A 24,901-nucleotide genomic window follows, 5' to 3' on the forward strand; every position below is an offset into this window, starting at 1 on the left:
CTGCAGAGCATTTATTTCTAGCCAAGTCCTTTTCCAGTGTCCTCCTCTCAGGAAGGGTGAGATTTTCAAAGGCAAGAGGCTTTTTTTTACACAGTAAGCAGAACACAAGGTCTGACGTGGTCTTCCAAATCCAACTCAGGTGGTGCTGGAACATTACCTTACTGAAACCCAACATTAGATTAGGCTTGAAAAGATGCTCCCTCCCCATATCGGACTGTGACCATCTCTCAGGCCCTCCCACTCACAGGAAAGGCAATGCAGTGGCCATTCAGGGCCTGCTGGCCACACCCTGACCTGTCACCACACTGAAACAGCACCTGCTGCCCCCCCGCCCCCTGCGGCCGATCAACATTACCTTTCCAGACAGAGGGGCCACTGCTGGTCTCTTCCTCTGTACAGGCCCGGACAGCCGGTAACAGTAGTGTGGTTTGCAGTAGAATTTACCTGCAGGCAGCAAGGGGCAGGGGAAGAGGGTGAGCAAGTCTCTGAGATTCCCAGCTTGACCCCTGGTCTTGGCACAGTCGTCCGCTCGCCCCAGCACCGGCCTTCCCCAGGCCCAGGCTTCTTGTCCAGGGAGGCCAGGCCCTCCTCTCCCCTGTGCCCGGATGTGTGGAGGCCACGGAGCCATCACCCAATCAGGGCTTGGAGCAAAGACCGAAGCCTGCACGGCAGGGCCCGCAAACAAAGTGGCAGTGTGTGCAGAACAAAGATGTGGTCACATGAAGAGCCAGAGGGGCATTTCTGGGGAAACCAAGAATGAACACAAGCGGTGGTGGCCTGAAGGCTGCCGGGGGTGGGGCGGCACCGAACATGAGCCCGCTGGGGCCCTCCTGCCGCCCTTCTGCAAGCACCCGCGAGCCAGCGCCACCCACAGTGGGTCAGGACCAGCATTAAAAACAACGCAAAACAAACCAAAAATCCTACAGTGCACTGTGACTAAAACAAAACAGAATAAAGCCTAATAAAAAGCATCAGCATGCACTGTGGCATCCTCAGAGTCAAGGATTATCTCTCACAGCTCAGCTGTGCCCACCTGGGTTTTCTGGGTCCTAGTGTAGCATGTATGTCCTATTGTGGACATGATCAAAAGTTTGAAAAACACCAACCTTGGCTTTTCCCATGAGACTGGTAGTGGGATTCAGTCACTGAGGGTTGTTTTTTCCCGACTCTTTCTTTCCCCTGACTTCCAGCCAAGGCTTTCAAAAATTAAAGGATAGACCCTATTACAGAAACTGTTGAAACAGGAGTAATTCCACTCATCCGTCTCATCTGGAGAGAGTGGCTCCTTCGACAAATGAACTTTCCTATTCCCAAAGTTAAAGTAAGAGGACCTAACCAGAAATACAATAGAATAGATCAATGAACCTGATTTTTTTTTGAAAAGATAAACAAAATTAACAAACCTTTATGAGACTAATTCAGAAAAACAGAGAGAAGACTCAAATAAATAAAATCAGAAATGATCGAAGACATTACAACTGATACCACAGAAACACAGAGGATCGTAAGAAACTGCTAAAAACAATTATATGCCAAAAAGCTGGATAATCTAGTAGAAATGAATAAATTCCTAGAAACATACAACCTATTAAATCTGAGTCTCATGAAGAAACAGAAAATCTGAACAGACCAATATTGAGTAAGGAGACTGAATCAGTAAACAAAACCCTCGCAAAACAGAAAAGCCCAGGACCAGATGGTTTCACTGGTGAACTCTACCAAACATTTAAAGAAGAATTAACAATACTTCTCAAACGCTTCCAAATAACTGAACGGGAGGGAACACTCCCAAACTCATTTTATGAGACCATCATTACCAAAGCCAGATAAGGACAGTACAAGAAAAGAAAATTACAGACCAATACCCCTGATGAATACAGACGTAAAAATTCTCAACAAAATATTAGCAAATCAAATTCAACAGCACATTAAAAGGATCATAGGGCTTCCCCGGTGGCGCAGTGGTTGAGAGTCCGCCTGCCGGTGCAGGGGACACGGGTTCGTGCCCCAGTCCGGGAAGATCCCACATGCCGTGCAGCGGCTGGGCCCGTGAGCCATGGCCGCTGAGCCTGTGCATCCGGAGCCTGTGCTCCACAACAGGAGAGGCCACAACAGTGAGAGGCCTGCGTACCGCAAAAAAAAAAAAAAAAAAAAAAAGGATCATACAGCATTACCAAGTGGGATTTATTCCAGGAATGCAAGGATGGTTCAATAGCCATAAGTCAATAAATGGGATTCACCACATTAACAGAGAGAAAAAAAAATGATCATCTCAACAGATGCAGAAAAGCATTTGACAAAGTACAACATCCTCTCATGATAAAAAGTGCTCAAAAAACTTGGTATAGAAGCACTGTACCAACAAAATAAAGGCCATATATGACAAGCTCACAGCTAATATCATATTCAACAGCAAAAGGTTGAAAGCTTTTCTTCTAAGATCAGGAACAAGACAAGGCTACCCACTCTCACCATTCCTATTCAATACTGGAAATCCTAGCCAGAACAATCAGGCAAGAGAAAGAAAAAAAAAGGCTTCCAAATAGATAAGGAAGAAGTAAAACTGTTTTCGTTTGTAGATGATATGATCTTATATACAGAAAATGCTAAAGACTCCACCCAAAAAAACTGCAAGAAATTTAGGAAAGTTGCAGGATACAAAATCAACATATAGAAAACAGTTGTGTTTCTATACACTAACAACGAAACATCAGAAAAAAAATGAAGAAAAAAATCCCATTCATAATAGCATCAAAAAATAAAATAAAATTCTTAGGAATAAACCTAACCGAGGAGATGAAAGCCCTATACACTGAAAACTATAAGACTTTGATGAAAGAAACTGAAAACACAAATAAATGGGAAGATATCCAGTGTTCATGGATCAGAATATTGTTATAATGTTCACATTACCCAAAGCCATCTATAGATTCACTGTAATCTCTATTAAAATTTCAATGCCATTTTTCACAGAAACGCAAAAAACAATTGTAAAACTTGTATGGAACCACAAAGGATCCCAAATAACCAAAGCAATCCTGAGAAAGAAGAGCAAAGCTAGAGGCATCACACTTCCTGATTTTAAACTATATTACTAAGCTATAGTAATCAAAACAGTATGGGGACTTCCCTGGTGGTGCAGTGGTTAAGATTCTGTGTTCCCAATGCAGGGGGCCTGGGTTCGATCCCTGGTCAGGGAACTAGGTCCCGTATGCCGCAACTTAAAAAAAAAAAAAGTAATGAATTGGGAGATTGGGATTGACATATATACACTAACATGTATAAAATGGATAACTAATAAGAACCTGCTGTATAAAAAATAAATAAAATAAAATTCAAAATAAAATAAAATAAAGTTATTATAGGGACTTCCCTGGTGATCCACTGGTAAAGAATCTGCCTTCCAATTCAGGGGACACAGGTTCGATTCCTTGCTGGGGAACTAAGATCCCACAGCCGCAGGGCAACTAAGCCCGCATGCCACAACTACTGAGCCCATGTGCCCTGGAGCCTGCAGGCCACAACTAGAGAGAAGCCCACACACCACAACGAAGAGCCCGTGTGCCGCAATGAAAGATCCCGCATGCTTCAATGAAGATCCTGCATCTCGCAACTAAGACCCAACGCAGCCAAAAATAAATAAAATAAATAAAAAATAAATCTTTGAAAAAAATTGTTATTAAAAAAAATATATCTTGCACACCACAAAAAAGGTCCCAAACTATGGGTTAATCTTCAAAATATATATGGAACTCATATAACCCAATAGCAAAGAACCTAACAACCTGATTAAAAAATGAGCAGGGGAACTGAAGGGTTTCCCAAAACAGACATACAAATGGCCAACATATAGATGAAAAGGGGCTCAACATCACTAGTCATAAGGGAAATGCAAATCAAAACCACAGGATATCACCACATACCAGACAGAATGCCTACTGTCAAAAAGACAAGAGGTAACAAGCGTTGGAGAGGGTGTGGAGAAAAGGGAACCCTCATGCACTGTTGGTGGGAATGTAAATTGGTGCAGCCACTATGGAGAACGGTATGGAGGTTCCTCAAAAAAATTAAAAATAGAACTACCATATGATCCAGGAATTCCATTTCTGGGTATTTATCTGAAGAAAACAAAAACACTAATTATAATAAAAGATATATGCACCCCCATGTTCATAGCAGCATTATTTACAATGGCCAAGATACAAGAACAACCCAAGCTTCCATCCACGGATGGATATATATATATAATATATATATACATACACATATGTATACACAATGGAATATTATTCAGCCATGAGCAAGGAGGAAATCCTGCTATATGACAACCTGGTTGGACCTTCAGGGCATTGTGTTAAGTGAAATAAGTCAGACAGAGAAAGACAAATACTGTATATCACCTACATGTGGAATCTAAAAAAGACAAACTCCGAGAAACAGAGAGTAGAATGGTGGCCAGTAGGGGTGGGGGGAGGGGAAATGAGGAGATATTGGCCAAGGAGTAGGGACTTCCAATTATAAGATTAACAAGTTTGGGGATCTAACGCACAGCATGGTGATCAAAGCAAATAATACTGCGTCATATACCTGAATGTTGCTTAAAGAGTGGGTCTTAAATGTTCTCACCACAGAAAAGAGTTAGTAACTATGTGATGGCACGGAGGTGGTAACACTGTGGTTTTAGCCTAGGTTACACTGTGGTGGTAATAACTTTACAAATAAATGTGTCAAATCAACGGGCAGTACACATAAACCAATGTGTCAATTATATCTCAAAAAAAAAGTCAAGGAGATAAATGAATGGCATTCTTCTTCCCTTCTCCTGGTGATCCGATTACATCTCTCTCTCTCTTTTCCCCTCAAAGTAACTGACTTCTGTTCTCCTTTTACGGGTACTTCTCCCCCTCCCAACACTGCATAAATCTTTTAGAAAGAGAGTTTGTGGACTTTCATAATTTCAAATAATATTCATATAGATAGTATATTTTCTGAAATAAGAGTTTCCCACTAGCTCCTGGCACGTAATCAGAACTCAGAGAACCACACCTCCTGTCAGGGGCACTTGAGAGCAAAGGACTATCAACCCCACTGCTTATCTCTCTATAAGGGGAGTTGAGTCGTGGGTTATTTTTAGCAGCTTGGACACAATCTCCTTCTACAATCTGTAATAAACCATTTCACTTTTGCAAATTTTGGCCAAGATAAAATGTAATTAGGACAAGACAAAAGTATTGGTGCTTGGATCACACACTACTTTTTGCCTGTCTTGTGTCTCATTCTTTAAGGAACACTCCTCCCTCCTCCACATGACTCTGATGGGGCTGCCAACTACGTGGCCTGACATTACCCAGCACAGAAGTGGAAAAATGACCCAGATAGGTCAATCAGAATATCCCCTTTCCCTCCAGCCCACCCCAGGACACGGTGCTCTAGGATCTGGCATGTGGCTAAGTTAGGCTAACAGATTCTTAGGGATGGGAAGAGAGAAGGGGCAGCCCTGCTATCTGCAAGAAAGATGTCAACCTTATGCATAAGCTTTAATCTGATCTGGGTTTCCATTACTTTCAACCAAGAATCTTATTTATTGTAGTATCAGAAAACTACAATCTAACTACAAAACTACAGTTAGGTTCATTCCTTTCTTCTATTTTTCCTCCATTAACTTGCTTTTCTTCTAGTAAAAGAATTCTAGATTTAAAAATACAACTCAATAGACTGACCTACCAGGGAATCCTCATTGAATTGTTACGGTATCCTAAATTAATAAAGTAAAGAGGTTTAGGTTTCAAAAACGAGTCCCATGAGCCTGACCAAAAGGTAAAAAGAAAATTCCAAACCCTTGTTTTCTCTACGAATGCAGCACAACCTGAGGGGAGGAACACACACACTGAAACCAGAGCTCAGTGCAGGCACCATCCCAGCCACTCAGTGGTACGTGACCCTCTCAGCACGCGTTTCCTCATGTAGAGCATGAAGACCACACCGTCTCGTGGGGTGAGAGCCATCAATGAGACATCATCACATGTCCTGCACTGTAGCTGCTCGATTAATGCACCTCAAACCCCTTCCCAAACCCAACTTGGTGATACTTTTTGCTTCTTATGTTAATAACAAAAAGGGCTGATTTTCATCTAACATTTACCATGTGCCAAATACTGTAAGTGCTTTACAACTATTGACTCATTTAATCCTCAAAACCCAGTGAGGCACAGAAAGGCTAAGCCACGCTAGCGAGTCTCGGACAGGACTTGAACATCGGACGCCTGGCTCTTCACAATGGTGCCCATCTCAATCAGTAAGTATGACCACGCTAACGTCACAAAGCAACCACAAAGCATGGTTGATCCCGTCAAGTCACTGATTTTAGATGGTCTAAGTAAATTCAGGAACCTCGACAATAAACGTAGGAATGACTGAAGATGGAACTGGAGAAAACAGACAGCTAAGAGGCGAGCCTGAGGCAGACGGGCCACAGATTCCTTCCCCCAGCAACTCCAGGTCAGAGCCGTCAGGACAGGTCAGAGCCAGAGATGTTCTGGTCAGGAGGCAGAGGAGCCCTGCCGCCTCTCCGGGGAAAGAACGTGTGGCGACAGGAGGCTGCCCCGTGAGGGTGGGAGGGGCGCACTCCAGCAGAGGACACAGCGAGCGCACGCATGTCAGTGCAACGGAGAAGCGAGCAGCTCGCAGGGGACAGGCAGAAGCAGGGGGCCGGGGGGCAAGCTGGGAGGACGCACGGAGCTCTCAGCCCCGGGGACCGCGGGTCCACCTGTGCCACAGGGGTTGTCAGGGTGAACAGTGGGAGGCCGGGAAGATCTGCTTGTCTCTTTAAGATTCCCTGGGCTGCCCTGTGGGAGCAGACACAGGGCAGTGGCGGGGGGCAGCGGGCTCGTCACTCCCGAGGGCGGCCCTTCAGACCTCCTCAGTGGACGGTGTGTGTTTTCTCTCCTCGAGAGGACAGGAAAGACGTGACAGACACACTGTTTGATTTAGAGTCCTTGTCTTAAGAGGTGGCAGCAGGCAAATAAGCTAGTCTGTGGCAACAGAAAGACTCCATCCTTTTAAAGGGGCTGAAGGGACAAGGGTAAAACCTGGACGCCTCTCTCAAGTGAGTGAGTCCCCACTGACCAGGCCGGAGTTGCCATGGGCCAGAAGCGCTAACCCCAGGACGTCTGACCTGGGGGACCTCAGAGGTCACTTATTGCTGTGTGGACCTGGACAAGTAACTTACAGCTTCTCTGAACTCAGTTTCCTGATGTGTAAAATTACAGCAATAAAGTTAGCTACCTTCCGGTGGTCATGAGGATGAAATGTCACAATATGTTGTTAAGGGCCCGGCACGGGCTGGGTTAACCCCCTCTCTCCGGAGCCACAATCCCTGCCCTTTTCTCTCTCACCTGAGGCTCTTCCATTAGATTTCTGAACCTCATGAGGCTAAACCCTCAGGACCCCTAAGATTCCCTCCTTTCCCAAGTCCAGCTGTCACTGAGGAGGGCGGAGCTGAGGGAAAGGTTCACCTGCGCTGAAGTCTGGGGAGCTGGTCAGGCCCGCTGTCAGGAAGGCCGTGCCTAAGCACGTGGGCCTGCTCGTCCGGCCCCCACACCATGGTCACTCCCCCGGGCTCCGCTGCCCTCTCGCTGGGCACACCGGCTCCTCCGCCCCTCTGCTGAGCCCTCGCCCACCATGCTCCAGAGTCCACGGCAGGATGGCTAAGTAGTTCCTGACCCTCCTGAGCTTCCCGGACTCCTCCTCCTCTGTACTTCACAAAGTTACAGTCTGCACTACGCACCGTCGCCCTTGGTCACTCCCTTACGCTGCCGGATCATTCCATCAGGACGGCCCCTCTTACACCATCTATGCCCTCAGGAGAATGTGGCAAAGGTGTGGCGCACAATCTATGGGCAAAAATACTCGTGGATCGATTCGCTGGACCTGAAGGGATCTTTCTAGGCAGACCTCGCGGACAGTTAGAAACACTGCGTGGGCTCCATCTGCCAACCCCATCCGGGGAGAGCAAAGGCACTATCCAAAGACCAGGTGTGTGGGAATACTGATACCTAACAGTATAGACAATTGTCTCACCTCTTCCCTCGCTGGCTGGTGCTTTTCACTAACGTAACAAGAGGACCAGGTGCCACAACAGTAGAGTCAGCTTTTCTCAGGTCACCACTCAGCTCTTCTGGCCGCTCCTTGCTCACTAGTCGAAGAGCCTGGAGGACTGTCTCCTCACCGCAGGGGGCATCCCTCTCCCGTGTGACATCCCCTGACAGTCTCCTCAGTCAGTGCAAGGGACCTGAGGATTTATTTCCCCCTTCTGTTAATCTGGGTCTTTTCATTATTGTTGAATCAGTAAGATGGCCTCTCATAAGGTCCCTTCTGCTTCCTGTAGGAAGGGGCGTAGGAATCACTGATGTCTCCGGTGACCTTTTCCAATTAACCCCAAAGGGTTTTCAGGAGGCAGACACGCCTCTCCATCAGGCTTTGTTACCTGTCTGCGTAATTCTCCACCTTCTGCCTTATCAAGGTCATTCCACTATAAAACCAACAAATATCACAGAAGGCCAGGGCTTGAACAGCACGGTAACCAGACTGAGGCCTGGGCAACATGCTCTCAATTCACCAGAGATGCTGATACGAGAAAGCACAGGTGACACTGGGCATAACTCAGGCACCTTCAGGAAGCCAAGGTCTGAGAACAGTGGCAGCGGATACAGTTGCAATGTGCTGTCACTGACCTTAGGCAAGAAATGTGGCTTCTATAAGCCTGTGATTCTTCTTCTCTAAAGCGAACACAAAGAAGACTTACTCTCCTCAGGTCCCTTTTATCTTAAGATCCCCACCGTGAGGTACGACAGCAGGTGTCTGTGAAGCCAGGGAAACGATTTAGGTAAACGCATGCCCGTCTCATCACCATGGTCACTGAGTCATCTATGATACAGCTTGGTGACTCTGCAGAAATATTTATAAGAAAGAGTCTGGGAGAAAACACAGACTACAGGGGGGTGGATGGGAAGGCTCAGGAGAGGCAGAAAAGAGAGCATCAGTGTAAGAACGCAGCGGGGGCCCTTGAGTCTGGGTGCGGCCTCCAGCGCGGGGACTCACCGTCCTCGAGGGCGTATGCGTAGGCCGAGAGGCGCAGGGTGGTGGCGCAGTACTCGCACTTGAAGCAGCTCCGGTGGAAGAACTTGCCCTCGGCGCTCAGGCGCTCCATCACGTAGACCCGCTTCCGGCAGAAGTAGCAGGTGTCGCTGCCTCCCAAGTTCTGTGGGAACTCCTTCTTCATGGAGCCCTGGGGGTGGGGGGTGGGGGGACACGCATCAGGTGAGGCCTCCCAGCCCCTCCCCAGGGCGCACAACCCTCCCTACGCGGTTCTGCCTGGGGACGGGAGCCGCACACCACCACAGGCCGGTGCCTCCAGTGCTCACGCAGCACTTGGCACTGCGTCTGTTCTACACGATTTCATAACAAGCAAACCAAATCCTCTTAACGGATTCTGATCTGAAGGTGTTCCCGTGGTTCTCCATGGACACAGGCCCTGGACTCTAGAGCAATCACTTTAGAGATACTGAGTATGCTGTTCACACAACATTCTAAACAACGGTTTCAGTCCTAGAAGTTCAGTTATAAAATTCAGACAACCTCAAAAAATAATTACCACATGGCACGCAGCAGCCATATATGCCACTGAGCTACTTAGAACAAAGCAGGCTTGTTTACCAGAGCTGTCTTATCTAGACAGACAGTGCCCTTAGTGTATCTTACCAGTTCCTTCTTGTCTAGAAGGGTTTTAGGCTGTTCTTTCCTTTGAAGCTGATTGGCTATCTGCTCAGCCAATGAGCTCACTCCGCCCGTGTACATCTTTATATACTTCTATTGGTTGGAGATTGTTAAACGACCAGAAAGAAGGGAAATGAGAAGGAAAAAAATAAATAAATTAAGAAGACAGGTGAAAAAAATCTTCGAAAGGTATAAAATGAATACAAGGTGCAGCAACAAACATGCCAACACAGTGCCCACGAGCAGGGGACTAGGTGTCAGTGTCCACACACCGGTGTCAGCACAGGCGGGAGCGATGGCCACAGAGACAGTGAAATTCAGGAAGGAGAACCTGGTCTCTCATGTCCCTCTGGACGAAGTGCGGGGGATGTGGAGGCGGGACGACAAGATGGATGCAAACAGAGTGAGAAGGGCCTACCACCCAGCGGCTCAGATTACACACAGAGAACCTCAAAGAACCTAAGAGAACACCTCACTTAAGGCAGCGGGCACCAGACTGAAGGCACATCCCAGGGCCTGGGAGAGGACCTGGGGAGTTATTTCCTCATTTAGAAAGAAAGTAAGGCCGACTCTCCATCTGGGTAACGGATGCCAACAGCCCAGTGTCACCGGGGATGACAGCCGTCTTCACTATGACCTCCTTCGCTCAGGGCCCCTGTCCTGTGCACCAGAGGCCCCCGGGCTTTACCAGGAAGAACCCTTCTCTGCCCGTTCTCCCCATGGAGACTTCTGTGTTCCCCTGAGCCCTGAGACCAAGCCTTCCGGACCAGCTGGGGCACTGCTGACACGGCTGCTGTGGAAGCCAGAAAGTGTTTCTAGTCCAGGAGGGGTTATATCTTTATACGTTGAAACAAGATAAAAGAAAAAAAATCCAACCACCTCAATCCTCTTTCTAGCAATGTTGAAAAAGCAGCAGGAGAAAACTATAAATTTCAATGGCAAACCTTCCTGTGGGAGCCCAGCTTTGAGCTCGTCCTGTGCGGACGGCCCAGACACCCAGTGTGTATGACACGCCTCTCAGCAGCTGTGTGCCCGCCGGGTCTGAGGAGCCCTCACTCTAATTCCAAATCCAAAACATGCCGGGAGCGGTTGTGCTGGGGATGCCAACAACCCCATCAGGAAACGGTCTGAACACACGAAACCGTGTGTAAAAGAATCACCAGCCTGAGCAATGGCACGTCCTGGGCGGGGCAGGGACAAACCAGAGGAATGCCCTAGGGGGAAACTGACCCGGTGTAAATACAAGCACGACAGCAGCACAAATGAGCAAACGATTCTCCAAGGTTCAGCTGGAACTGAGGAGTCAATTATATTTTCAATTTAAAATAAGGCGATTTCCAAAGGATAGTGCCATCTGCTCGTTAACTCCACAGCTTATACCCATCTGTGGTCGAGAAACACAAGTGGCTCTTAGACCTAAGCCTTCTTTGGATTAGAAACATTAGGGAAGCTTAAGCCTGGAACAGACAGGAACCCAGGCACAGCCAAGCTGAGCATCGAACAGCTGACGCCAGGGAGTAGGAAACTGCAGCAGATGAGTGGGAGCGTGGACCAGATGCCAAGTCTGAGGCTGGGACACTGGGCAAGCCCAGGGTCCTCCCTGTTCAGCCAGGACCCTGCTCTCCCATCAGAACCAGCACTCTCAGCAAGTATAGCCCAGGGCTGCTAGTGCAAAGGCATCTGTCAACTTCAGTTCTCAGCGATGTGACAGTACTGACGAGCACACACCTAAGAGAGGTGGAGACTCGAGTCCTATTTGTTTCTGGCATGAAAAGCAGATGGTTTTCCTCTCCCCACTCTTAAGAAACAGTCGAAATGTAGTACTCTCTGGACTTATACTGTGGCCACCACACATGCGTATCATTCTCTACAGTCTGCTACCAGCTCAAGAACAGGAAACAAACAGAAAGGACAAAAGCCCCTGCAATCTCTCTGTAAACTCGTCCACAGCTGGGTCAGTTCCATCATAGGAAACAGCAGAGCTCTTCCTTAAGAGATTACAATTCAAGAGGCACCCAGAATACTGTGTATCCACCACTCTCTTTAAGAGATTTCATTACACAATGGTTCATATTTTATAACACATTAATAGGAAGAGGTCTGGAGTTTAAAAAAGCTAATGGCTACAAAGTGCTTTCTCATTATTTGATACAGTTGGACTATAATGAAAATGGGTTGACTGGGACAGAATTTGCTGCAGTGAAGCTAGCAGCCTCCTTAACTCAGGTGGACGCCTACCGACCTCACATGCATGACGGACACACACAACTGGATTCCTAAGGAGACAGGCTGCCGTTCGTGTGGGTGAAGAAAGTGCAGGCTGAAGAGGACGAGCCTGGCCAAGCCCTGGGCCCCGCTACCTGTCGGAGGAAGTCAGAGGAGGGAGAGGCAGGGCGGCTGGCGGAGCGGAGGCTTAGAGAAAGCTCCCACTGGTCGACAAAAAATCGACGAGAAGGCTCAGGCTCTGGCTATAAAATACAAGACGGAGAAAAAAATCAAAGGAAACGTTAAGTTAAAAGTTACACGCTGACCTGAACACAAGGAACACAGACCCTTTATCTGGATGACAAATGCAGTAAAGAAACGCTCTTAGTTCCAGAAGCATCAGTGGCTCATTCCAGGCTCCCACCGTGCCTCACGCTCACAGCCACACCCGCACTGGAACACGGCCCCCCAGGAAACCTTGTCTGCACCCCTGCTCTCAAGTGCACAGTGCTGCCAGCCAGCAGGCAGCGTCCTATTCACACGTCCTGTGTGCCCTGCAGAGCCCCTCACGGCCTGGGCTGGAATTTCTCTTGAGCACAAGGAGATTCCACCGGCTCGTCACTCTGCTGGCCTTAAGAGGAGCAGACAGGAGACGACAGCTCTGGAGCAAAGCTCGCTTTCTCCATAAAAGCCAGGAAAGGGGCCCCTCCTCCTCCTCCTGGTGGGGCTCAGATACAGAGCTTGCCCCGGAGCTGGCCCCAACCCTCTGCAGACTGCATGCAGCACGTGGAGCAAAAGTGGGCCCAGCAGCCAGGCACTGTCCGGTCCCCAAGCCAGGAGGGGCTGCGAGCCTGGCGAGCAGTAACCGCTTCGCTGCCTGCAGGTTCGGGCTGAGATACCTGCGGGCCGCAGGGAAGAAGCACCCCTCGGCCTTCAGCTCGCACTAACTTCAAAGCTTCAGGCGTGTCACGGGTGATGGGGGGTGTCACCAGCCTCTGCTCCAGAGGCTCAGAGAGAAACTCCCTGGACGGCAGCGAGCAGGCAAGCGCACGGCTGGACTGGTGGGCGGTAGAGGGAGAGTCCGGGAAGGAACAAAAACAGTGACCCCCCCAGGAGTACCTGGATTGGAACCCTGCACCGGAGACCCTGGAGACCAGCCCACCGGGGAAATGAAGGAAAACTCCCGCCAACCCTGCTGCTTCCTGAGCTCCAAATCCCACCTGTCCTCGGTGCCCTGCAGCCCCAACTTCTACCAGCTTCCCCATTCAATCTCTCTTTCCTCCACCTACTTCCCTCCGCTCCCCACTGAGACCCTGTTTCATCCGAGACCATCAGCACCTCCTCAGACAGGCATTCCCCAAAACGGAGGGCATTGCCCTGTGCAGTCAAAGTGCCTAGCTTTCTTCTTGACAGGAACCAGCCTGGGAAGAAGGAAGAAAGGCTGGGCACAGGCAGTGAAGCTGTGGGTGACACGGGTGACATGGAAAGGCCCCCCTCCCCCACCCCGGGCCTGCTTCCTGCCTGGCAACTGGTAGGAAGACAGTGCTACCACTACTTTCCTAATGGGTCCAGGAGGGAACCAGACTTACTGCTCAGCCATGAGGGCATTTCTCAGAGAGCAAAGGCAGAGGGGGAGGCAAAAATAAGAGGAGAGGGCCCATGTGAAATGAACAGTTAGAGATGATTCTTCATTCTGGCTGCAGAGCTACACCCACTCAGGCCTCCATTTAAGGGTAACAATAACAACCAAAAAAGTTTCATAGTCAGCAGGTTTTGAGATGAGCATCTCTGCAACTCGTCAGATCATACGATGGCCAGGTGTGCTCAGGCATCTCCCTACTAGCGTCTCGAACAGATACCACTTTTCATTATGGACCCTGTCTTGTCATCACCTTCCTTCCCCGCCCCGTCCTCTTCACACCTGAAGAATCCCCATGCTCTAAGAGCTTTGGCTTTCTCAGCATTTCTGCGTCAGGATCCCGGAAGTAGCCAAGCAAGCGCCTCCTGCTTACTGACCTCGACCCTTCCCCAGAAGCCAAAGGTGCATATCTGGGAGTGGGAAGGGGGCGCAGGGAGGGGAAGAGGCCGCTCACAGGGCACAAACTCTCAGGGTTCCTATCTGGTCTGACGCTGAGTGGATGGATGTTCCACCGTGAATGCTATTTGCAAGGGTCATCACTGTAAGCGAAAAGAGTCCCGGCTCTTGGCTGGGTGACCAGAGTGTGGAAAAAGCAAGGAGAGGGGCCACGCCTGCGCCCCCACCCCAGCGTGCCGCATCTGTGTGGCTGCCAGCCCCCCATGCCACAGTCGTGCTTTTACCCTCTCGTGGCGGGGACTCTGCTTGCCACGGCTGTCAGCATCAAGATCGCTGTACGTCTGTTGGCAACAAAATAGAAACTTAAGCTCCATCCAAATGCTCTATCTGGACCTACTAAGTGACAGCCCCAGAAAGTGAGAGCTCATTTCAACACATAACCTGTTGTCTACTGGTCCCCAACCCCAAGTAACCACAGTCCCGTCTACATCAAATCCTGCGACCCAAGGGCAGCTCTGCAGAGCTGTTCTCCCACCTGGCCTCCAACGAGGTCAGCTACGTGGATAAATAAGGAACTACGGTTAGTACACAGGTGGAACAAACATATTTCTTTCACACAGCGGCACGTGATCAGAGGCATTCAACGGAAGGCTAACAGGAGAGGCAGGTTAGGAGGGTGAAGCTTCCACACCAAGGCATTAGAGGCGACAACAGCCCACGGGAGACTCCAAGAGCGCACAGCGAGGGGAGCACAGAAGCTGCACCCAAGAGGCTGGGGACCGTGACCCAGGCCCACGCCGCCTCCGCTGCCCTGAGGAAACCACTAACACAGTGACGTGGGGTTGGGCCGTCTAGGCCCCTAGTCACTCTCTGGATAGCCCAGCACTCACCGTATGGCCCTGCCCTGCTGCAAGAACTGACCCGGAGCTCCCGACGTGGCCACTCTGTTGTCCAGAGCCCGTGAGCGCGCAGTGTCCGCGGGCAGGACGAGGCCGGGGCTCGGGCTCCAGAGTCACACCACTTGGGTTCAGCTCCTAGCTCTCTGCTCACTGTGTGACTTCGCACAACTACTTGGCCCCCCTAGCCTGCACCACGGTCTCCTCATCTGTAAAAGGTGAGGATAACAGGACCTGCCTCGTAGGCTTATTGTGAGAACAGACCAAGATGACACAGGAAAAGCACTGAGAACACTGCCTGAGTCAGAGGAAATGCCCCACGTTGGTTCTTGGGCAGAGACAGGGCCCAGGGTGGTCACTACCCTACAAGGGTTCAGCGTCCAGACCCAGGGACATAGGCTGGGCCCCTGCATATCAGACACATTATGGGATCACCTTCTAAATAGGCTACCATAGCTGAGAAAATGTCTTTCCATAGATCCTACCTTCAAAATCAGTGTTTTACTTTACAGGGACATACAACACAAGTGAAAAGGCCGTTCTATAAACGCACTTCATACGAGCGCGCTGGCCGCAAAGCACGTGGGGTTAGCTCGCCTTGAAGCACTTCTCCAGTGGTCTGCCTGGACAGCGAGTGGGGCGGACGGAAAGGGCAGCTGTTTGTTGGCAAAAGCTGGATGAGCAAGAGGCAGGGCTCTCAAAATCAGAAGGAGCCAAACTCACAGAGTGGAGCCCTATAAAAAGCTTCCCAACATTCACCTTAACAGTATCTCCTTGGGCAGCAAGACAAAAATGGCTGATTTCAATGGGGTTACATAAAAATGCTCTCCAGGGCTTTTGGACCTCGCATCTGTGTCAAGTACAGTTTAAATTTTAGTTTGTGGCTGCACAGCTGTAGTCCTGTGATGCGGGACTAGATTAAACTACCCAGGGTTTGAACGGACGATGTGCTATCCTGAGGCCCACCAGCAAAGGTCGTTTCGCCAGTAAGTCATCACTGAAATGAGGGGATCCTGACTTGGTCTCTCCCCTGGCCACCCACACAGGCAGGCAGGCACACAGGACAGCGGAGCATGCAGAGGGGGTCACCTGCTGGTCGCCACGTGCCCGACAGGGAGGCGGAGTAGGGGGAGGAGAGAGAGTGATCACTTTTTTGGGGCAGGTCCGAGAATGCTCCTTTTCCTGTCGCTTTTACGCCAATAGACACAAACAGAGAGAACACAGGTGAAATGGTGGCCACGTTGAGGTTGGGTCTGGAAGGACTGAAGGCATTTGCCAACAGCATCCCAGAGGCCCTTCCCCACCCATCCATCCTCAGCACAAACTGGCGTGTTCAGGCAGGGGCCTGTCCCGCCTGTCGTGGCCTCGGGGCAGAGGTGCTCTGTCTGCAGATCCCAGAGTCATCTCTGCAGCCACTGCGGGGTCAGGACTTGCACAGCAGCACTTTCTAAATGCCAGGGACCAGGGCATATTCTTCTCTGCTGGCTTATCAGGGAGGCTGGGGGGTAAAAGGGGCTCAGTTACAAGTAGAGAGAAGGGCACACAGACTCCCGTTACGGGGGGAGCGTGGCGACTGCTGCCCACAGCGGGGGCGCCCGGGCACCTGCAGCAGCAGACCAGCACCTCCTGGGCCACCCACGCCCACGTCCTGCCACTGCTTCCCCCTGCTCAGTCCCCTCACTCACACGCGGAAGGTTCTGGGAGACGACCACAGAAATACAAGAACGAACAGGAAACAGGGTATAAAATTAACACCTTTCGCTAACTGACACCACACAATGTCTGTGGATCACTTTCCCACGGTGTCCGCTTCCTGTGAACCTGTCTCTGACTGACAGAACCCTGCAGTGCTAAAGGAACCACCAGATTCCCGAGTCAGAGGAAGCCTCAGGTTCCTCACGTCCAGAGCTACCGTGTGAGGCGGCTCCCAGCAAAGCCTGGAGGGGAAGAGGCCACAGAACCCACTCCTCTGTCTGTTCCCACACCACTGACCATCTACAGCCAAACCAAGGCTGCTTAACCGCAGAATTCGCCTGCAGGACCCATTTCTGAGATCAGAAGGGGATGAGGTGGGGAGGGAAGAGCCGGGTGACGCCACAGGAAGGTGACGAGAAGCGAGCATCCCCACACTCTTCCTCACCACTGTGCTCGCCACACCCGCCTGCCTCAGTTGGAGCCGCTTCCAGGGGAACAGCAAGTGAGTCACAGGAAGGCACGCCGTCAGCCCCCAGGGCGCACCCCTGGACTTCCTGTGCCCCTGGACTGGTGCGTCAACTGGCGTGGCCCTCCAGTGCTCTGTCTTTCAGGGGATAAATGGGCAAAGCAAGGCTCATAACGCCATCCCTGACTTAGCACTGGGGATAAGTCGTTTGTGAACACATCTCAGGAGGACGTGAGAGCTGTGTGACACGGGTCCTCTCACAGCCCAGCACATTACAATTCCGCTCTACACATAGGATCTAACGGGGTCCAGCTACCCGGCTGCTGCTCCTGACCGGCATCTCCGGTACCCCTTCCCCAGACCAGGCTTCACTTTAAGGGTCTGTTCGGCCTGGAGAGCCTGGCGGTACATACTCAACGCCACCAACCGTGATCACAAATCACCTGGGTGCGTCAGGCAGCACCCGCACAGGCTGGAGGCTCCCAGCCGCTGCAGCAACAGGAGAAGCAGGGCTCTGGGCACCCCTGCAGCCCAGCACCCAGCGGAAGCCAAGCCCATCTTCCACGGGACGGAGGCAGCAGTGGCGGTCGAGCCAGCCCCTCGGGTCCCTGACCCGGGCTTCCTGGGATGCCCACCCAGAGCCACTCCAGGACGTGCCACTCAGAGTCACCTCTTCACCCACCAACTGTGCTTCCCTGTCTCAGTCCACCTCCGTGACTAGTGTAAGAACCTGGGAATGTAGTGCAGAGTTCACCTTCCCCTTTAGTAATACTCAATTCAAGACTGACCTTCAAATCATACCTTCCACCTAGACTTCAAAGGTCTACCCTAGGCAAAGGGTAAGTAAGGAAAATAGAAGTGAATTTCTAATGAGTTTTCCTCAGAAGACCTCCCCTCCCCAAGCATGGGGAGAGAGGCAGCTTGGCTTCATGGTGACTTTGGACGCTGCTCCCAAGCTTCCACCTCAGCCTCACGGGCCCTGCCTTAACGTGCATATTATCAAAAGAAAAGTCAGAAAGAAACATTCTGCCCTAAGTGTAATTCAACTCAAATCTAACTCACCACTCCCCAGCACCTCCCAGCACAGGAGGGAATCAGGGTCAGCCCCTCTGACTGCTCAGAACCCCAGTCCTCAGCGATTCCAAACCAAGAGACAGCAAACCCAGGCCGCACTCAGGGCTGTGACATGGGGGGAACAGAGCAGAGGCCTCCCATCGCTCTGGCGGGTTTCCTGTTCCCCGCCAGGCGCCAGCCCCTCTTTCTTTCCGCCCCACTCTATACTATGTAGGAGAAGCAGCTTTACAGGAGATCTTGCAGAAACTTTAGTGCAAATTTCCAAAAAGAGTATTTTAAATGTGGACAAAACACTGAGAAAACGCCCATGATCATCTCTGTCCATGATCTGAAACAAGGAAAAAACCAGTTTGAGACTATTTCTTGGGTAACATTTTCCTGTTTAACACGAGAAGACCACTGCCCCGAGCCCCAAGCTCTAGAAACTCGGGATTGTCCTCCAGGGGTCACGCGGATGCATTTCAGCCAAAGGTCAACTTGGGACAAAGGTTATAACAGCAAAACCCCAAAGGCTAAGTACCTGAACACAGGTACCACATAACTTCAGCTAGTTTCAACACCAATATAACAGCCCACCCTTTTCACGGGTTTCCCAAATCCCAAGGAGTTAAACAAGTCATGCAGTACTATCAGTGGTGTCTGTTAAACCTTCCCCCAGAGTCGCCACTCAAATGAGCACAGAGATCCCTACCCCGTGACCTAGGGCTCTACAGTGCAGGCCCCACCCGGCTGGCTCGGAGGAGGAGCAGGTGGGAAGGCCCAGCACCCATTCTGGTCCCTGGGCAGTTCCTTTACCTGTTTCCACTGGGGGGCGGGAGCAGGGCGACCCTGCTCAGGCAGGCAGCAGGACGGCTGGCTGAGCCCACGCTCTTGTGTCGGCTGTGACACACAGGCCAAGTATTGGATAGGGAACAGGACATGGAGACAAAAAAAAAAAAAAAAAGCATTAAGGTAGCAGACACAAAAATGGTTCTCCCGGAGGATAGGCACTCATCTAAGAACTGAAGGAGGGTGCACAGAATTAGTTCCAGGAAGTTACACTTACAAAGGAAAATCCTCCCTCCCCAACTCGGGCGAAGCCAAATGCAAAAGAAAAGACAAACAGAAACTGTAATTCTGATCATCCTTCTCCCAAGCTCAATGCTCTGAGCCTAAACCACTAACCCTGGCTTGGAAAATGAATCTCCCCACCCAAAATGAGTGGGGACACACTTCCTCTAGTGGGGAGCACCCCAGCCTTGCTGAGGAGGATGGAAGCTGGGCTGCTACGGCCGCCCGGCACCCTCACACGTTCACAATCGAGCCTGCACGCTCTCTGTGGGCCTCGGCACGAACGCCCGGAGCGTGAGGACCTAACCAAGCACTAGACGTGGGAAGAAGTCAGTGATGGGGTCGGCCTGGTCCCTGGTCCACAGGAACAAGGGCTGGCGCACGTGGCGAAGATGAAGAGGTGCTCCCCGCACACGGAGGTTTAGAAGAAATGTTCATTGTGGATCTCACAATGCCTGTACCTCCTCTTGTGAGAAGCCTTAGTGACTTTTAGACAAGCAAGAGGAGAGACGAGACCTAACAGACATGGCAGTCCAGCCCTCGGCAGGACTTGGGGAGTGAGGGCAGTCCACGGAGAACCTTTACAGTGCTCACACTCGTGACCTAGTTCAAGGACAGTTAGGAAAACCATGTGCAACACACAAGAGTGTCTACCTCTCTGCCCTTCATCAAAGATGAGAAACAACTAAACATCCAGCACCAGAGGAAGAGTTAAGAAAAGCATGGAGCACACACTTTGGAAGAGGCTTATAGAGTTTGGAACATGGAAATACACCCAAAGTTACATGAAGAAAGCAGAACAGGAAAGTGTACGTTAAGAATGACCTCAACCATGAAAACAAGAATGCACTAAAAAAAGACCAGAAAGAAACATAGCAAAATATTAACAGAATTATAGGGGCCTTAATTACACTTTCCAGTATTTTCCTCAATAAGCAGGGACCTCTTATATTACTTACGTATGCATGTACGTGAACACACACCTACGTACACAGACCTGGACACCCCGTTTTAAAGATCCTCAGGTGGGCCTGGCTGGTAAGGACAGGAACCCTCGTCCCTGCCCCACGCAGACGCCAGTCTCGAGCCCTGAGCCCTCAGGACCGGGAAGTTCCCCGTCTCACTCACTAACCCCCCTTTCCTCTGTGGCCAGCCCAGGTCCGGGCGGGCGAGGTGTGAGCCGGGCTTACCTGTCTCCTCACGCCCGTGGACTGCGCGGGCGCGTTCTCCTCAAACTTGGCCAGCAGCTGGGTCGCCATGTACTTCACCTTGTTCTGGTTGCCAAGGGCCACATCCACCCTCCGGTCGCTCAGTGTGCTCACCAGCGTAGGCCTTCCTCCTCTGTAGCCCCGGGGTGCGTCCTCCTGGTGAACAGGGGTATCAAGAGCCAGCCTCGGTTAGAGGAGCCCCTGCCCACACCCCAGGGCCTGGCACAGCGGCTGGTCCCTGCTTTAGGTCGAGCTCAGTGGCTCTCCTCAAGGTTCAAATCTCCAGATGGCCTCGGGCCCAGGGGCAGTATGAAGAGGTACTCGGGCTCTTGCCGGTGTGGTCACATCCCAGGAAAGCTGCTGCCCTTCGCCACATATGGGATTCCAAAGAGACAGGAAGGCCCAGAGCACATGTGTGCGTTCCCTGGATGCTCTCCAAAAAATTACACAAAGGCAAAAGGCCACAGAAAGCATCTGTGCACAACAATTCTCACGAAGAGTGAACTGAAAAGATCTAGCAATACCGATTTGGGAATTAAGCGTTTCAGCCAAGGAGGGCAATTCAGTACAATCTTTCTGGCAAATTCCAGATATTTCTCACCTCTTCCGACTGGCTGGTCTTTCTCCTCTTCCCAGCACCATCCAAGTCCTTTTCCTTTTTGTCCTGCACCAAGAGCAAAGGGAAACCGCATTCCTCTAGTCACTGCACTGTACCATTAGTTCTGCAGCTGGAGGAAAAACCCTTCCACTTACCTTGGGAGAGCGCTTCCGAGAAATGGTCTGCCCCAGCTTGCTCAGGAAGGAGATAGGGGATTTAGTGCTGGCTACCAGGACAGCCCTCTCCTCAGCATTCAGGTCCAAGGCGTCTGTGGGCAGAAACCAGCAGTGTCCAAGGACAGCCCTGAGGGTGCCTCCTTGCAGGAGGCTCTCGGAACCTCAGGAAGCTCTGAGGGTTCGTGCACTCTGAACCCCACAGAGAAAATGCACACGGAGCCCTGGACGCTGGGCCTTCTCTTCTCCATCCATACAAACAAAACCAACGCTTGCCCCAATCCACTTCAGTCACAAAAACCTCCACTTTTGCTTTTCAGACGCTGCAATCTGCTTGCTGATTACAACAGAGTGCCGAAGCCTCACTTCAAGATGAAAAGTTAAGGTCGGGAGAGAAAGGGAGGGGCATCGGCGGGGAGGAGACGGGACTCGGGTCATGGGTTCAGGGTGTGCTTGTTGATGTCAGAGTTGTGCATGTCTGTTGTAAGAACTGCATCTCTAATGAGAGAAAGCCACAGATGTCTACAAGTACATGGGCCAGAAGCACTGGAGAATGGTACCTAAACTCTGTGGGTTCCAATGTTTTATTAGTAACAATAGTAATGTTGAAATAATAATTGAAACTAATAATACATTGCTAACATTTGTTTAAGTGCTTCCATTCGCCAAACACTCTTCTTAGCGTACTACAATCTAGCCATGTACATATTATCCCCACTTTACAGATGGGGAAACTGAGGCACAGGGAAGTTTAGTGACTTTAGGTGGAGGCAATGGGATGTAAACCAGGTCAGGTACCATGGTCAACACTTGTAAGCATCATGATGCTTACTCAGTCTGTTTTCTGACAGCCTGAGGGCCAAGGGAAGATTTTTGGAAACACTAAAAGGTAGGAGAAGAAAGAGAAGACAGAGAAGGAACAGTTAACAGAAGAAAGAGAACAAAGCAAGTATAGTCCGGGATCACAGAAGCCAAGAGGAAGAGAGAATTTCAAGAGAAAGGACGTCATTCCAAGGGCTGAACAACGCAGAACAGCTGGGTACCTGAGAGGTGAGAGAGGAGGGAAGAACATGCATCTGGTGATTCTTCACGACCACGGACAACAGTTTTGGCCGGGTTGCAAAGGGTCACAAAGATTAGGCAGTGAGGAAGTCCAGGCCACAGCAAAAGCACCTTTTCAAAAAGTCTGGTTCTGAGAGAAAGGGAACAAGGGTGGTGGAGTCAAGGACAAGGTTCTAGACGGGAATGCTCATGGCCTCCACAACTGCAGGTTTGCTGAGCAAGACCCGGGTCAGAACGACGGGCTGACAACAGTGCAGAGAAGCGGGTCTGCTGGAAGAAGGGGCACAGGGGAAGGAGAGGCAGGGGAGCCACACGGCAGCACCCCTGGGGGGCCCTTACCTCGGGAGGGGAGCGAGTCCCTGAACATCTCGTAGAACTGGGTCAGGTACATCACCATGGACAGCTTGTCCGGCTCCCCCACCGAGGCCATCTCTCTGCCTGTCATGATGGGAGAAATGCCCAGCTCCTTCTCAGCAATATCAAAGGCCAGCTGGTTATTCTTCTCCACATTTTGCTCATCCAAAGAATCAAAATCTCTGAGAAACAGGACGAGGAAAATGTGTCAAGATGGGCTGCTTGTCCCCAGACCAGAAAACATGGTATCACAGAGTCATCATTATTTCTCGGTCTTTCAGCTAAAATCCAGGGTGCAGGCCTCACTGAAATCGGAGAGCAAACCTCTCTCTCTCACTTCCTTTTACTAATGAAATGAAAATCATCCTCAGGGAGAAGAAAGGATTAACAATCTACCCATAAGAGAAAAGAGGGGAAAAGTTGGAAAACATAACATTTTATCAATAACATAAAGTTCTTACTAAAATGTGAGCTCAAGAAAAGGAACTGTTTCTGTTAAGTTTCTCCTGTGCCCCGTGTGTGGTCTGCATGTATTAAACTCAGGCTCAACAACAGTAAAGGTCCTATTTGGATCAGGCTGTGTCTAAAGGCCTGGAACCATCACCCCCTGTGTCCTTTGGAGCTGACAAGCTGTTGATGTACTAAATCAGCTCTGGTGAATCTTACTCAGCCTTCCCCTCTAATTAAAAGGGAAATTCCAAAACTTTCCTCAGAAGATTTCTCCACTGCTAAATTTCCTAAGTATTTAGATTAACAAACATTTCCCACTGGGTTTCAGGCTTCTTGCTATTCAATCAAGTAAAGACTGACAGCATCCTTCTTTAGCTGATTTCAGATTAACTGGGCAGGCCTTATTTTGTGTTAACCTGCTGACTCCGCAACCGTTTTTCGTTTTTTAAACTCCTTTACTCTGTATGTTAAGCCTACTAAACTGTGGCGGGGGGCGGGGGGGGCCTCATCCTGAGTGACGTCACAGCAGCTTAAACGGTGCCAAATTAGCTACTCACGGCTCTGTGCACCGTCAGGAGGAAATGCCCGGGCCCCTGGCAGCCTTTGGTCCATTCCCACAGGAGTGTGTCCCCTCGGACTCCCTTCAGGGACTCCTGCCCTCCCCCTTCTGTCCTGCCCTCCCTCTGGACTAGGACTGACTTGCCTGGCCCTTCTCCTGAGCACTTCTGTGTCATCCACCGCAGTCGTTCTCAGGCTGCCCCCTGCCCCCCAGAGGGGTCAATAAGCCCTACTCCAACTCAGTTTTCGCCAGTCTCGGCGTGAGCTAAGGGACAGGGGCACAGAGGCCACTTCCGCTTATCAAGCACGTCAGCACCCCCACTCCTAAGCACTAGGTGAAGCCCCTTTCTTTTATTAACATAAAAGAGAGCCAGATCTTTCAGGATTCCTTAAGTAATCATTAGAACAAAACAAATACACAAAAATGGGCCCGTAAGTGGACCTAATGATGAAAGGACATACAGCCAAAATAATGCCACATGCTCTGCTCGTTTCCGAATCTTCTTGTTTGGCTTCCATGGTAACGAATGCCTACGGGGAAATCTGGGTGCACCGGTCACCACAGCTGACCTGGGTCATCCTGTCATACTAGTCTGCATTTAGGTGAGTAGAGAATGACCAAAAGAGGAAATGTCACCGCACAGGTGCGTAAGGCCACCTGAGTGTTAGGGGTGTAACAGAGCACGCTTGCAAAAAGTGCAAGAGACAAGAGACAATGCCGACAAGCCCCGGCAAATGGAGGAAGTGCTTTGCTGGTAGTGACACGCGTGCCTTCAGCCCACACTCCGGCCAGGCTTTCCTCGTGACCAGCAGCACTGGAGAGAGAGCTGGCTGAACGCAGAGCTCAGCCTGGGGCCAAGAAACAGAGTTTTCCTTCCTGTGATGTTAACAGGCCCGGGGGTGTTATAACCAGTTTTCCACGTTTTGAGTGCTGAGACTTTACAAACAGCTAATAATTCCTGGGTTGAGCTACATAATGCCTAACAGACACAGCTTTAAATATAACTATAAATTAAAATTAGTGACTGACTTCCAGAAGAAGTATCTTATATATATCTCGTTCTAGGAAAAGGTACAGAGTTTGGCCACTTGGAAGCAGGGCACTCGCAAGTCCTGTGGGAATACAGATGAAGCAGAGCCTGTTCTCACATCAGATCAGGGCGGTATCTGTGGATGACGGCACACAGGGCCAGGCCGCTCTTCCACGACATGGTGAGGTCCGTCACGTTCACTCCAGCGTAGCCATCTGTCTGCCGCTGGCACCAACCTAGCAGTTTGCTGGAACGAGCCACAGACTCTAAAA

The 24,901-nt window shown here is 50.4% G+C and overlaps 1 protein-coding gene across 3 annotated transcripts in view; it reads right to left on the bottom strand.

Annotated features, from left to right (window-relative positions):
* Positions 1-24,901, bottom strand: part of MICAL3 (microtubule associated monooxygenase, calponin and LIM domain containing 3) — a 177,031-nt gene that overhangs the window by 60,901 nt on the left and 91,229 nt on the right. For 2 of the 3 annotated variants that reach the window (XR_013830666.1, XM_079938411.1), the window contains exons 14-21: positions 24,748-24,895; positions 22,576-22,772; positions 21,157-21,269; positions 21,005-21,067; positions 20,386-20,559; positions 18,941-19,024; positions 9,100-9,286; positions 356-444 (exon numbers count right to left, since the gene is read on the bottom strand). Coding sequence is in view for 2 of the 3 variants with exons in the window: in XM_079938411.1 (XP_079794537.1) it covers positions 356-444; positions 9,100-9,286; positions 18,941-19,024; positions 20,386-20,559; positions 21,005-21,067; positions 21,157-21,269; positions 22,576-22,772; positions 24,748-24,895 (1,055 nt within the window). In the remaining variant the exon portion in view is untranslated. Of the gene's footprint in view, positions 1-355; positions 445-9,099; positions 9,287-9,759; positions 9,868-12,134; positions 12,243-14,298; positions 14,356-15,999; positions 16,099-18,940; positions 19,025-20,385; positions 20,560-21,004; positions 21,068-21,156; positions 21,270-22,575; positions 22,773-24,747; positions 24,896-24,901 lie in introns of all 3 variants that reach the window. The other variant, XM_079938413.1, reaches the window with a different exon arrangement.

The sequence above is a fragment of the Stenella coeruleoalba genome (genome assembly GCF_951394435.1).
Source record: "Stenella coeruleoalba genome assembly, chromosome: 11".
In the NCBI taxonomy this organism is placed as follows: Eukaryota; Metazoa; Chordata; class Mammalia; order Artiodactyla; family Delphinidae; genus Stenella; species Stenella coeruleoalba.